Source organism: Phoca vitulina, unplaced genomic scaffold (genome assembly GCF_004348235.1).
Source record: "Phoca vitulina isolate PV1807 unplaced genomic scaffold, GSC_HSeal_1.0 scaffold1, whole genome shotgun sequence".
Classification (NCBI taxonomy): Eukaryota; Metazoa; Chordata; class Mammalia; order Carnivora; family Phocidae; genus Phoca; species Phoca vitulina.
The window spans coordinates 56,081,085-56,094,851 of record NW_022589704.1 but is presented as its reverse complement, the minus strand read 5'-3'; the positions used below and the strand labels follow the sequence as shown (position 1 = coordinate 56,094,851).

General features: G+C 55.4%; 2 protein-coding genes across 2 annotated transcripts in view; one reads left to right on the top strand and one right to left on the bottom strand.

Annotated features, from left to right (window-relative positions):
* Nucleotides 1–279: 279 nt before the first annotated feature.
* On the bottom strand, nucleotides 280–3,964 carry EVX2 (even-skipped homeobox 2). Its single transcript, XM_032420711.1, has 3 exons — nucleotides 3,538–3,964; nucleotides 2,329–2,609; nucleotides 280–1,005 (listed from the first exon to the last, which is right to left on the bottom strand). Exons 1-3 carry the CDS (start codon nucleotides 3,962–3,964, stop codon nucleotides 280–282), a joined length of 1,434 nt encoding a protein of 477 aa, XP_032276602.1.
* A 9,013-nt stretch (nucleotides 3,965–12,977) lies between these two features.
* HOXD13 (homeobox D13) overlaps nucleotides 12,978–13,767 on the top strand; it is a 1,944-nt gene continuing 1,154 nt past the window's right edge. Inside the window, exon 1 of the mRNA XM_032420586.1 lies at nucleotides 12,978–13,752. Within this exon, the coding sequence (XP_032276477.1) occupies nucleotides 12,978–13,752 (775 nt within the window). The remainder of the gene's footprint in view (nucleotides 13,753–13,767) is intronic.

The following is a 13,767-nucleotide window of genomic DNA, read 5'->3' as shown; positions in this document are numbered from 1 at the left end:
CATGGGCGGTGGGAAACACGAGAAAACTGCTGGGTAGCAAATACAAAAATAGAAATAATTTGAGGGTACACGGGCCGGGTTTTGGCGGGGCTCTTTTCCCCCAGTTCGGTCGGGGCAGCTTCCCTTCGGCCTCCCGCGCCGGGGCGCCCCCTGGCGGCAGCTTTAGCAGCGGGCAGCGCGCAGAGGGCACGCGGGCGCACGGAGGGCGCGGGGGGCGCACAGGGGACTCCCGGGCACACTCAGAGTGGCGGGCACAGCCCCCTGGCGGCGGCGACGTAGTTATCTGGTGAGCGGCGCCTCGTCCCTCTGGTCCGGCGGGCTCACGGCGGTCTTGCTAAGCACAGCCGCTGAGTAGGGCAGGAAGCCGCTCTCGGAGCGAGGCGCCGCGGCGCTGCAGCCGAAGTCCGAGCCCCCCGCGGCCCCCGCGCCGCCCCCGCCCCCGCCGCCGCCGCCGCCCCCGCCACCACCGCGGGAGCCCAGGGCCGCGGCGGCTGCTGCTGCGGCCGCCGCGGCGGATTGACTGCTGTGGCAACTGAGGCACGAGCAGGGCGCGGAGCCGCCGCTGGGGGGCGCCCCGGCCGCCGCGGCCGAGGAGGCCGCAGCCGCTGCAGCTGCTGCAGCCGCCGCGGCCGAGGCCGCGCTGTTGAGCCCCGCGGCGGCCGCTGGCGTCTGGTAGAGGCCCGGGTGGCGGAAGCTGCACAGCAGCTCCGGCCTCGAGTAGGGGTGCGAGAGGGCACGGAAGGTGTCCAGCGGGCGGATGGAAGTGGCGAAGGGCGACGAGGCCGCGGCCGCTGCGCCGGAGGCCGCAGCCGCGGCGGCCGCAGCCGTGACACCCACGTGCGGGTAGTAGTGCAGCGGCACGTGCGAGTGGAAGGGGTAGGGCAGGCTTCCGGTGGCGGCCGCGTGCGTCATCATGTAGGTGTAGAAGCTGGGGTCGGCCGGGTGCGGCCACGACATAGCCAGGCGCTGCCGCTTGTCCTTCATTCGCCGGTTCTGGAACCACACCTGAGGGGAGAGCCGCACGGCGGCCCGAGTTAAGCAGTGCCCTGAGGCCTCGGCCCCCGCCCTGGACCTCTCCACCTTTCCCGGACCTCCAAATGGCCTGACCTACTACTCCCCTCCGATTGGGCCCAGCTTGGAGGCCCCTCTGCTCTCCCAGCTGGTAGTGAGGGCGACAGTGGGAAGAGCCGTGGGCACACCTTCCTCAGCGAAAACAGTCTTCTGCCCTCGGCTCCTGCGCCCTTGCTTTTTGCTGCGTTTAAGGTCCCAACGCTACCTTTCCTCTCCTTCCCGCCACCCACTAGTGCCGAGCCTTGCTGAGCACCCCTCTCTCAATCCCAGGATTTGCACGGGATTCTAGGCCACCTTTGAAGAAGGGGCTACCGCGGCAGCTTTTCTAAAAGGTCGCCGCTCGAGGTCTTGAGTCCTCTGAGCTGCAAGGACCTGCCCCAAGGGCACATGTCCGATTTTGATAGTGAAGGGATTGTTGGAATCGTTTGCCTCAAATGAGTGGCGGGAGCAACATCCTCTTAAACTGGGAAGGGGACTTTTCTACCCCTCCCAACACAGTCTAATGAAGACATCCATCATTCGTCACAACTCTAAATTAAAGAAAGCCCGATCAAACCAAAGGGAGACTTCCACATCTTCCCTTATCCCTGGCAGTTTACTCTTTTCTTTTGCTAGAGTGTGGGATCCTCCGTGAAGTGTTCGCCAAGTCGCCCAACCTCCCAGCTGTCTCTCCCGGATTAATAAAATTGATCACCTAGAGATACAGAAGTAAGGACAATTTCGTTGTATCCTCCCCCCCACCCCGAAGTTTGCTTTTTTTTCCTGCTGCCCAAGAGAAAAATGTTTAGGAAACTACTTTCTCAACCCAATCGATTTTCAAAATACCGTATTCTTTTCTCCGTGTGGTAACGATTTATGTGGAAAATAAATCTCCAAGATCAAGAGCAGATGAACGGTTTCACCTAGGGTTCGTGCCAGAGGAACAAAGACCAGCCGGCTTTGCCGCCGAGGGGGAAAATGGGGCCATGGACATGGGCGAGGGGCACCTGGGCAGGCGCTGGGCAGAATCGAGCAGAGGCCAGCGTTTCCGGCCTCGGCTCCGCCATTCCCGGACCTTCCCAGGTCAGGCCAGGCCGGCCAACCCTCCGGATTCGGCAGCTGAGAAATAAATATGCCAATTCCTTTGGTGACTCTACCCCGCGGATTTTCAGGCGCCTCCGCAGCTAAATGTGGCCACCAAGGGAGGAGAAAGGAGAAACAAAAATCAACCCAGACACCCCCGGGGAGGCTAGAAAAGGCGTGTGCTGGAATCAATACCTTGATGGTGGTTTCAGGCAGGTTGAGCGCAGCGGCCAGCTCACACCGGCGGGGCCGCGACACATAGTTCTCCCTGTAGAACTCCTTCTCCAGGCGCGCGATCTGTTCGCGGGTGAACGCCGTGCGGTAGCGCCGCACCTGATCCGCGCCCGAGCCGGAGCCGCCCAGCGCCGCGCCCCCGCCGCCGCCGCCGCCGCCGCCGCCACCTCCATGCAGGCTGCCAAGGCCAGAGCCCGACGCAGACGTCGTGGTGCCCGCGGCAGAGCCGCTCTCCGCGTACCCTGGCAAAAAAAACGGCCGACAGTGCGAGAGTCACTGTCGGGCCGAGATCCCCGCGCTGGGGCTGAGCGCGGTTGGGGGAAGCCGAGAGAGGAAGGCGCGAGGCTGCCTGAGTTGATAGGGTCTGTCATGCTTACAGATTGCTGCCTTTAATGGAATCAATAAAGTTTGGGGAGCCCTTCATAACCAAATAATAAGAACTCAATTAGGAAGGTTTTTTTTCTTAATAATTGGAAATTTTCAACTCAGGAGGAAAATTGGTCAAAGGAAAATGCCTACATCTAGGCGCAGTTTGGTAAGCTCTGGGTTTCCCGTGGTCTGGAGACGGCAGGGCAGCTTTCTGTAGGGCTTCCAACCTTTCTTTGATAGTCTTTTGGGTTTGGTTTAAAATATTTTTAAGATGAGAAAGACAGCAGCTGCTCAAATCGGAACCATTAGGGGGTGGACTCTACTTTCCAACTCTTTTCTCCCGCTGACCCAAGCGAGTCTCCCAGAGGCTCCCGGCGACGCTCCCTCCGACTTACTCAGGATGCCCCCTCCACTCGGCCTTGGGGAATCAGGGGTAACGGAGTTCAGAGCAGCTACCAGGGCACCCTTCCCGTAGCGCGACTCAGCGGCTGGCTAGGGGTCGGTCAGCTCGCACAGGCTTTTAGACCAACCCGTAGAAACATTTTCTAGGACTCGGGCGACAGCGGGGGGGGGGGGGGGCCCGGCCCCCCCCCCCCCCCAGGCCTGTGCCTTGCTGGGAGGCTCAAGGAGCAAAGCAGGAGTGCAGGGTCCCCAGCATGCGTCCCGCCCCCGCCCGAGCCCGCTGGGTGCAGCTTGCTTGCCGAGGGTCGGTTAGGGGCAAAGGCAGTAGAAAGGGCCAGCAGAGCCGCGGAGGAACGGGGAGGATGCGACCAGAGAGCGCGGCAAGGGCGGCGCGATTACCTTTGCCATTGTTTTCCTTGAGCGGCGCGGCAGCAAGGCCGCCAGGGGAGCGCAGCGCGGAGCAGCCCACCTCCACGTCGCTGCTCATGTCCGCCTCGGCGGCCGCCTCTGAATAATGACCCGGCTTTTTACGGCCTTCGGCGGCGGAGGCAATTTCGGAGGAGACGGTGCTTTCGCTGCCCGGGTGCTGCAGGTTGAACAAAGTGTCTATTTCGAATTTGCCCTTGGCAGGGAGGTCTCCCAGAGCGCCGTGCAGGGGGGCGGACGGCAGGCGCGGGCTGAGGCGAGCCGGGTGCTGCGAATTTTCCAGGGCCTCGAGCACAGCATTGCCAGCCGAATCGGACAAATTGGAGAACCGCTTGCCGGCCGTGGGGCTGTGCAGCCCTCTCTCCATCAGAATCATCTCTTTTCTTATTCTTTCCATCATCTCAGCTTTCTAAAAAATGTCACAGTGGCCCGCTGTCCCGTCCTAATGATGGGCTGCGCCTAGGGCTAATTCTCATTCAGCCCCCGCGAACGCCTCTAAATATTATTATCTCTTTTGGAGGGAGGCGGAAAAATTGTGGGATGCCAGAGCGAGGGAATGACTGGTCAAAATGACCCATACATCCTTCCGAGCCCGAGATGTCATTCATCAAAAAGTAGCGCTCGCTCGTCATTAAGGTACGAATGACGCCGTTCGAATAATCATTTATTGTAACAGGTTTATAAGCAAATAAATACACGCTCCTGTCAGTGGGTAATGAAGGCGGCTTCGGAGCAGACAAATAGATCCAGGTAGGAGGCGAGAAGAGACAAGAAGTGAGGAGGAAGGCTCCGGTCCTTTGCCCGCTCAGAGCCGGTTCTGTTCGCCCGGGGGTTTGGCCTCGGGGGTGAAATTGACAGTCTGATTAATAGAGCGCGCCGCGGCACATTTCCCCCTTCATTTAGGGGCATCATTACGCTCTCAGTTTGCTGGGTTGCCCCTTAGGTCCTAATCATGCAGCGCCTTCCTCATTTTTCCTCGGACATAGATACGTGTTAAATAATAGATAATGCTTTGATTTTCCAGAGTAGATCGCTGGGAAGGTCTTTTTTTTTTTTTTTTTTTTTTTAACATTTACAAGCGGGAGGGGATAAGGGAGGGGACAAGAGGGAGGATGTAGGAAGAGTTGCGTAAGGAGACCTTGCGCTCCTGTCTGGATTACTTATCTTTTGAATTTCAGAACCAAATATGTATTTTATTTAACAAATAGGGCGCCGAGTTTTCTCTCTCCCCCACTTCTTCGCCTCAGCCTGGCTGCTCTCCTCCCACCCCAGCCGAGAGAGAGAGAGAAAGAGAGAGAGAGAGAGAGAGAGAGAGGAGAGAGAGAAAGGAAAAGGAAACATCGTAGAGTTTTGAAAGCACTTTAGTGCTACGTGGCTGGGAGGTGCGTTGGGCCCGCGCCTCCAAACGGAAATCATTAGGTCCTCTCTGATTTTTTAACACCGTTTGCAGAGTGAGTTCTGAACTTGAAGTCCTGGGTTTTTTACTTTTATAACCCTGCTGATGGATAGGCTTCTCGCCTACGCATTTTCCCTGGGGGAAATGAACTCGGCTGGACGATTTCATAGTAGAATTCGACAGCTAACTTTAAACACAGTCGCGATTTACAACGCCATATGGGCTGCCCCAGATCCACTTTTTACGTTGCCAGCTTTCCCCCTCCCTCCTCAAATCGAATTGTTTGTGGCAAAGTTGCCGAATTTCTAGGTCAAAGGAGGAAAGAAGGGACTTAGCCTCCTTCCCCTTCCATCCGCTGCCCTCCCTTCTCCACTCTGCTCTTCTTTCTTCTCTCCTTCCTCTCCTCCCCCAACCCAACCTCTTACCTGTGGCCCTGAGTATGCCCGGTGCTAAGTCTGGGCGCGGGGAGTCGCGGACCAGCCTTGCTGCTGCTTCTTGCGGCCTGAGCTTGGCGGCTGAGCCCCTTGGCGATAACTTTGATGGTCATAATGACGCCGGTGGCAACCATTTTAACGAAGATCAATCTTCACTCAAGGCCGTTGCACAGCTCCTCCCGCGCTTGCGCCCCACCCTGTCCCGACCCCCAGTGCACTGTGCGGGTCCGCCAGCCAGCGCAAAAGAGGAGAGATCCGCGGCCACAGGCGGAGACACCGTAAGATGGGGACGGGACACAGAGGTCGGCCTGCGAGCTTCCGAAGCGGCCGAGAGACCCTGGCAATCTGGGCGCTGGGCGCGGGTCCTGCATCCTCCTCTCAGCGCCAACTCAGACCCCAACCCAGCCCCCCCTTCCTCCCTGCCGCCACACCCAGCACGTTGGGGTGTGTTAGGGGCAAACCCAGAATCTGTTTGCCCATCTCTCCGTTGGCGCTTTCCTTTTAACCTTGAACCCGTTGGGGGCGCGTCAGGAATGTAAGGAGAGACGAGGTGTTAAGTATATTTATATACATTTATACACATAGTCAATGCCAAAAGTTTCTCTCCTGTTCCCCTCGGCGCCAACTTATTTCAACAACGTGAGCTTTGCTTAGAAAATCAATTCCACCTCTTTAGGTAATAAACGGAATTCTCCCCCAAGGTGAGAAATGCAAAGCTGGATAGGCACGCGGTAGCTGCAGAGGTGAGAGGGGGGACGCGGAGTAGGTGTTGGGAACCCAGAAGAGGACCTGCCTCGGCGTCCGCCTCCCACCCTGTCCCAGAGGCCACTGGACTCCCAGCACTATGAGCCCTCCCCGAGGCAGCTTTCTGGCCACTAACGCGGTCAAAGATCAGCCTTGCGGGTGCCCCCACCTCTCCCTCCTAGCTCCACAGTCTAGGCCCCCAGCTCTACCACCCCTGGTAGGGTCGCCTGGCAAAGAGAAGTCGCTGTCCCAGGAACCTGGGAAGGGTACTACCCCCACCCAACCCCACTTGCTTAGGGAACTGAATGGGACACTTCGGTCCAGGCTCAGGTCCGTGGGTGGCCAAGGCCCTGGCGGGGGGTGGGATCCGCCGAGGCGCGACCCAGGCGGAAGTCGCAGATGCCTTTATTGCTGTCGTTTGGCGCCCCCGTCTGTTTTATTCGCGGTTTCGGCAGCTGTGAGCTACTTTGAATCGCAGAAGCCGCCGCTGGGGGCTGGGGTGCAGACGGCAGTCCCTTCCTCCTTCACTCAACGCTTCTTCCCTTCCTCTGGGACCTCACGCCTCTGGTCCTAAAGCCTGCGCCAAACCGGACCTCAGTCTGTTGAAAAGGTAAAACACCATTTCTAGGCGACACCTTCATTCATTAATGGTTTTGAAAACTATTTTGCACCTTTTAAGTAACACTAATGTTTCGTATTCTAGCAAGTTTATTATAAAAGGTACATTGGAGATCATGTCAAGAAAACTATTCACAGTAAAAGACACCTATAATTTTTCACTAAACTGCGTTTAACAGACAATGTTTCACGGGAGACAGTGAACATCCCATTACAATATTTAATGTCCCTTAATTTATTTTAGATTCCACACCTACTAGTATAGTAATATTGGCCAACTTTTATGTAACTTTTACTCTAAAATTACAAGTGCTTTTTACATATATTATCGCCTCTAAAGCTCGAAGCGATTCTAGAGATGGATTCTATTCTCCCTTTTACAGAGATGGACTCCTTCCATACAGAGGGGTTGAAAGACTTGCTGATTTAAACTTATCTCTGAAAATATCCAAGTTATAAGGTATTTAAAAGCTTTGGGGTAGCATTTTTGGTTTATTTATTTTTTCATTTTGCATATGTCTTCTTTAAATACAGGCCTATCTCAAAAACATCGGGCCCGTATAGGGGATAGTGAGAAGATTAACAAACAGTTCTGTTGATGTTTATTAATGAAATACCCAAACCTTGCACCTCTCCCAGATTGTGGAGGCTGAAACTGAGAATGGGCCTGTCAGATTCTCCCAGTTTTTAGCGTAGCCTCCAGGCCATATCGGGACCTCCTACCCACTACCAAAGTACAGGACTCATTCCTACCCATTACTCAAGGTACGGAGGGGTGGTGGGGGGCATGGGATGCCCCCGTGGTTTGGTAAGAATTTTTAAGGTGCACTGGGGGTGAGGGTGTGGGAAAGACTTTCTCCAAATGGACTGAAAAGCACTTTTTGGTCGAAAGGAAGAATTACATGAAAGAGGTCTAATTTTATTTTATTTTATTTTATTTTATTTATTGGTTAGGCCTCCAGACTAAATATTTGTTTCTTGAGCAGCAGCGGGTCCTCCGAGGTGAAGTGGTAAACACTTTTGGCCTTCGACTGAAGGTAATAAAAATGTGTCCAGGCTGCCCGAGGGGAGGGTCTCGGGTAAAGCCGGAGTTGTAACGGAGTCCCGCGTCCGCCCGGGCCTGGCTGCCGTCTTCCCCGCGGTAGGCTCCCGGCCGAGCGGGCCCGAAACCAGCGCGGACCCTCACCCGAAGGCAAGCTCGCTCGAGGACTGGGGCCGCCTGGGTGTAGTGGGACAGCAGAACCGCTAAAACCTGGGCTTCGTACCCCTGGTGCATTTTCTTTAGGGTAAATGCAGTCCCCACGGCTTACGGCTTGGAGGTTTCGGTTTATAAGGGAAGGAGCCACCGCTTTGGCGACTCAGGCCTGACTCCCTCCTGGCATCTTTTTGCAGCCATCCCTAGGCTGGCGGTCCTCGCGCTCTTAGTCCCTCTGGCTGCTTCTAGTTCTCCTCCTTCCCTCTACAATTGCGCGCCCTACGAGGGATGGCCTTGGGTGGGGGGGGGTTACTTTCTCCCTGGTCTCCAGGGCTACCCAGACCCACTGCCTGCCTGAAGCTTGTGCGCCCTCAGACGCGACAGGAAAACTTGCAGGGACATCTAGTGCCAGGCCTGAGGAACTGCGCGCTGCCCAGCCGGGAAACTAAGCCTGACCACTTGCCTCTCCACCTCACTCCCTTCGCGCCCCCCCCCCCCCCCCCCCCCCCCCCCCCCCCCCCCCCCCCCCCCCCCCCCCCCCCCCCGCCCACCTTCGTGGTTAGGCATTTCCCTAACCTTCATCCTTTCTCCCTGCTGGTGTCCACATGTGGATTCTTCATAGAGACCAAGGGCTCCGCGGAAAGGAGAAAGACAGAGAGGGAGAGAGAGAAGGTGGGGAGAACGAGGAACATTTACTTTCTTTCATTTCCAAAGTCCAACAGAGTGAGCACTTACTGGATTTCAGTTAACAATGACATTGCTAGAGAAGTGTATACCGAGGACAACCCCACACCTTGAGACACCAGACAAAACAGCAGAAAATTGTTTGCAGTCTCAGCTTTTGTTTATTTGGGGGGGGGGCAACAAGTTACTAATGTCCTCCAGCTCTGAGCCCACCCTCCAGCATCCCTTGGAAGTGAGATTAGTGTTTCTCTAAGAGGGAAGACTCTTGCTGTGTTTAATTCCTGCCAGGACTGGAGTTCTTTCCATCCCAAACAAGTGCACGCTCCTCTGTGGGAGGCAAACCTAGGTTCGCCAAATAGCACTTTGGGTTTAGAGAGAGTTTTGTTGTTGTTGCAAACAATTTACATTTAATAAAGCCTAATTGTGTTGTCAAATCCAAATGGAATACATCTCAGACATAGAAAGTGCCCAAACTGAGGATTCCACTGTCTGGCTTTTGCTAAAGACCCCTTTCTTTACCCTAGGTTTGTTGTTTTTAAGATTTTTTTTTTTTTTTAATATATATTTCCAACCTGAATGAAACCGAGTATTGCCTACAGAGGGAAAATTAGCTTCAAAGTTGGCAGGGCACAGATTTGGTTAAGAACAACACTGTCCAGCCAGTCCTGCTGGATTTAAGGCTTTATTTTGGAATTAAGACTTTATTTCTACACTTAATTTTTGGCTTCTTACAAGTTAATTAGAAGGGTGTCCTGCGCTTCCTGGTGTGGCCATCAAGGAAAATACTTTCAAAGGAATTCCCAGCACCCCACTCTGGTAGGAGTTGGTAATTGTTGCCTGGCGGTAATGGCCACTGATTATGTGGTTAATCGAGTTCATTGCTGTTTGGCAAGCAGAGGAACTTATGTTCTTCAATAAATCTAAATCTCAGACTTCATCTACCCACCCACCCATGTCCAACCCAGGACAAGGACATGATTTGAAAGATCATCTACAAGAAGGACAAGAGAGGATGTGATTTTCAGAACATTATTGATTCCCAGAAAGGGTGCCTATGGAGAGAGAGGAGAGCAAGTGATGGGAAAGAGAAAAGATGATCTCTCCCTCCCTCTCTCCTTCTCCCTGCCCACCCCTTCTCAATAAGACTTTGGGCAATGAGGGATTTCTCTCCCAAATCAGGAAATGTGACAAAACTGGTTTCACTGAATAACACATCAGTGTTTGGAGACATTTCTGCCTGGTTGCAAAAGATTTTCATTTAACAAAGATTATGTCTGTTGTTAAAGCCTCAACACAATACACCCACACACATACACAGGGTTCAGTCTGTGCTCCTGACCAGTTAAAGAAAATTATTCCCATTGAGTTTATTTTATTTTTATTTTTTTCCCTACTGAGTTTAAACCTAAAATCAACTCGGACACAGGGTACACAAACTAAATGAAATGTTTCCGCAAATTCGGCCTCAAAATTCCTCCACTACCTACCACCCCTGGCTTGTAAACTATGTGTCTTAATTAGTTCATAAACAGAGCAGCCCTGACTTTGCCTGGTACTCAGCCACAGCCCTATGATCCAACAGCAGCAGCTGCCCTGGGGTGCTGGGTTTAAGGGCCCTCATAGGGTCCAGTCTGAGCCTCTTTCCTAAGGGGAATTCCCTCCCCCAGGGCCAGGACCTCGAAGGCTGTGCTGGAAGCAGGTTCAGCAGCAGGATAGCAAAAGGCAATGTTCCTTATTGTTCAAAACCTCCCTCGTCTCTGAACATCTGCTAGGATGGACAGAGAAACCCCAAGTCCTGTGAGAGTTCCACAAGACAACTGGAGGCAGGGCCATCATTGAGAAGTGTCTTTCAACTAGAGCATTAATTCAGACTTTCCTCCCAGTCCTGCACAGCTTAATTTGCTGCATGGAAAATTAAGCCAAAATTGAAGGGCTGTCTCAAATCGGCAAAACTTGACAAATTCTTCCTTCCTAGCTTAATTTCATTTTCTTCATTTTTGGCATATAATTGGCTATTGAAATGTATTTATCAGATAGAATATGGCACAGAGGTCTCTGGTGGGTGGGGGATCACAGGGATATTTAGTTTTAAAAGACTGAAAGTTCATTGGTTCCAGTTATGTCTTAGAAATTACTTCAACAAATTTGCTTTTTGAGGTCACGGGAAAAAAGCAAAGGAGACAAAGGAAAAATAAGTGTTTCGGGGTGGCGTTCCATGACTGGTTTGGTACCGAAATTGTTGGGTGAAGAGGACCCATCCAAACTCTTCCAAAAAATAGCAACTCTGTCACCTGGCCCCAGGTGGTGTTTTAAAATGCCGATTCAGCTTCCGTTACTAACTTTTGCCTCCGTCTTTCAAGTAGCCGAAATTGTTCTCACCAACAAACTTCTATTTCCTATGATTTTCTGCAAAGGCTCAAGCCCCTCCAACTCAAATTTGATCATGAACACATCTAGGACTTCAAAAAGGTCAAATTCCCCTGCTTTTCCTTTCCAGTGCCCCTCTCATAACTTTCCCCTTTATTTGAGCCTTTTATGGTTACTGGGTTTTGCGTGTCAACACTCCCGACACCAGCAGCCCACTGTGCAATGCCAGGCCAGGCCCAGGAGGGCCTCCTTGGCTTTTTTACTCGCCCCATCCAGTCACGTCTTGGGTTCAGGAATGGCAGGGCTGGGTGACAAGCCGGCTTCACCAATCACAGGCTCAGGGGAGCGATTTTCTTGGAGATGGGCTGGCCTGCGTAGTTGATGCTACAGAACCAAATAGACTCACTCTGAGGGCTCCTGCACCCACCCCAGCACTTTCAACTGCTCAGATGGAATGTTGCTCCTAAGGAGGAGCCTTAAATTTACCACAGAACACACACCAGCTCCCTGCTAATGGCTAAGATGGGGGGTGGTGGGCTGGGGCTCCGAGGGTGAGAAATGGAACGAAGGGATGAATTTGGTCAGGGCTGTGATGCTTGACACCAAGAGCCCGCTCTATCCCCTGGAAGCCAGACCCAGTTGCTCAGGGCTGCTCCTATCTAAAGCCCCAACTTTGCTTGAAAAAAAACCACCCTCTTAATTTGCCCCTCTCAGTTCTCTGCTGTTGGCAGCTTGGAAAAGAAAGCGAAACAAAGGTCCCTGGGAAAGTGAAGTTTTCAATTAATTGGTGTGAGTAATGGGCGGGGGTGGGTGGTGGCTGCAAAATGCAAGAGGCAGTTGGGCTGCTGGGGAGGCGCAGAAGTTTCGTGGCTGGCAGCACAGTCGCTTTCTCCAGGTGCCCTCCACAGGGTCTTTCTGCTAGCCAGGGGAATCTGCGCCCAGGCTGGGGAGCCCAGTTCGGGAGGCGACTCCGCTTGGCCTGAGTGTAGAGGCGAATAATGTGGACCAGGCATCAGGAGTTTTCTCGCTGGGGCAGATCGTCAGGTTCGCCGCGCCATGGCCGAGCCTTTTCTTCTGCTTGACTTACTTGTAAGTCTCTGTCCCAGCCCCAAGGGCGCTTCGTGGGCATTTTCCTGGTGGACGGTGTGTGTGTGTGTGTGTGTGTGTGTGTGTGTGTGTGTGTGTGTAGGGAGGGTCTGCTCCAATTGGTCTTAATTCGGAAGATCCCCGATGACAACCTGCGTGAAATGCCTTTGCCCCGAGCAGTGTTCAAGGTAGGGAAAAGAAGCTCCCTTGGGCTTGGCGTCTAGGTCAGCTAATCCAAGGGACTGAGCAACAGGATCCAAAATCAGTCTGTTTTCACATCATTCTGACCATCTCTGTCCTTCGCCTTCGTTTAGTTGTGCAGCTCGGGGATCCGAGGAGAGGTGGCAAAAACAGCCGTGGCCGGAACAAGGCGCAGGCCTCGGCGCCCGTCTCAGTCGCAGACAGGGCCTAGGATGGGCGGTCGCGCAATCAGCTCGCGGGGGTTGGCTGCAGCGCAAACGCCTGGGTCCGGGGCAGGGCGGGAAGGGGCGGTGGGCTGCGCTAGGGGCTGGGAAGGGGTAGGGGCCGGGGTGGGTGGGTCCAGCGGGGCCCTGGCCGGGAGCCAGGCTCTCCCGCGCCCCCACCCCCACGTGGCCCCGCGCAGCCAATGGCGCGGGCCCGAGCGGGAGCCCTCGGGGAGGGAGGAGGCCCCCCGACCGGCCCAGGCCCCCTCCCAACCTGAACTTCGTTTTTATAAACGTCCCGCGATGAGCTAACCTGTTGGAGGGCGGGCGGGCGGGAGGCGGGAGGCTCGCAGAGGGAGAGAGGGCGAAAGGAAGAGGGCGGGAGCGAGAGAACGAGAGAGAAAGGAGAGGAGGGAGGAAGCGCGCCGCGCCATGGTGTCCTGCGCCGGGCCGGGGCCGGGGCCGGGGCCGGGCCAGGCCGGGCCATGAGCCGCGCCGGGAGCTGGGACATGGACGGGCTGCGGGCGGACGGTGGGGCCGCCGGGGCGGCCCCAGCCTCCTCCTCCTCGTCCTCTGTGGCGGCGGCGGCGGCGCCGGGCCAGTGTCGCGGCTTCCTCTCGGCGCCAGTGTTCGCCGGGACACACTCCGGGCGTGCGGCGGCGGCGGCGGCGGCAGCGGCGGCGGCGGCAGCGGCGGCCTCGGGCTTCGCATACCCCGGGACCTCTGAGCGTGCGGGCTCCGCCTCGTCGTCGTCATCTTCGGCTGTGGTCGCAGCGCGTCCGGAGGCTCCCTCCGCCAAAGAGTGTCCGGCGCCCGGCGCGGCCGCTGCAGCGCCTCCGGGCGCCCCAGCCCTGGGCTACGGCTACCACTTCGGCAACGGCTACTATAGCTGCCGCATGTCACACGGCGTGGGCTTACAGCAAAACGCTCTCAAGTCGTCGCCGCACGCCTCGCTGGGAGGCTTCCCGGTGGAGAAGTACATGGACGTGTCGGGCCTGGCAAGCAGCAGCGTACCGGCCAACGAGGTGCCCGCGAGAGCCAAGGAAGTGTCCTTCTACCAGGGCTACACGAGCCCCTACCAGCACGTGCCTGGCTACATCGACATGGTGTCTACCTTCGGTTCCGGGGAGCCTCGGCACGAGGCGTACATCTCCATGGAGGGCTACCAGTCCTGGACGCTGGCCAACGGGTGGAACAGCCAGGTGTACTGCGCCAAGGACCAGCCACAGGGCTCCCACTTTTGGAAATCATCCTTTCCAGGTAGGAGCGTTGGAG